The 413-nt window shown below is 53.8% G+C and overlaps 1 protein-coding gene across 1 annotated transcript; it reads left to right on the top strand.

Annotated features, from left to right (window-relative positions):
- Positions 1–3: 3 nt before the first annotated feature.
- LOC111787315 (protein spotted leaf 11-like) lies at positions 4–408 on the top strand (the record flags this gene model as incomplete). The annotated part of the gene is made up of 1 exon (XM_023667356.1): positions 4–408. A coding segment is annotated over one exon (405 nt), but the record flags the coding sequence as incomplete, so codon positions are not given.
- Between the last annotated feature and the right edge of the window lie 5 nt (positions 409–413).

The following is a 413-nucleotide window of genomic DNA, read 5'->3' as shown; positions in this document are numbered from 1 at the left end:
GGGGCGTTTAGCGACTGTAATAGTGATAGATCCGGGGAGTTTCCCACGGCGGCGTCGCAGGGCCGTCGGCTTTTGATTGCTTGTGCTTCTGATAACTCCGACGACCTAATTCGCCAACTGGTTATGGACCTCGAGTCCTGTTCGATTGAGGAGCAGAAGCAAGCGGCTATGGAGATTAGACTTCTCGCTAAGAACAAACCGGAGAATCGATTGAAGATCGCGAAAGCTGGAGCGGTGAGGCCGTTGATTTCGTTGATATCGTGTTCGGATCCGCAGCTTCAAGAGTACGGCGTGACGGCGATTTTGAATCTCTCGTTGTGCGACGAGAACAAGGAGCAAATAGCGGCGTCTGGTGCGATTAAGCCTCTGGTTCGAGCGCTGATGTCGGGAACTCCTACGGCGAAGGAGAACGC

This window comes from Cucurbita pepo, unplaced genomic scaffold (genome assembly GCF_002806865.2).
Source record: "Cucurbita pepo subsp. pepo cultivar mu-cu-16 unplaced genomic scaffold, ASM280686v2 Cp4.1_scaffold010003, whole genome shotgun sequence".
Classification (NCBI taxonomy): Eukaryota; Viridiplantae; Streptophyta; class Magnoliopsida; order Cucurbitales; family Cucurbitaceae; genus Cucurbita; species Cucurbita pepo.
Note: the sequence above shows the minus strand (reverse complement) of the source record. Positions and strands in the feature narration are given on the sequence as shown.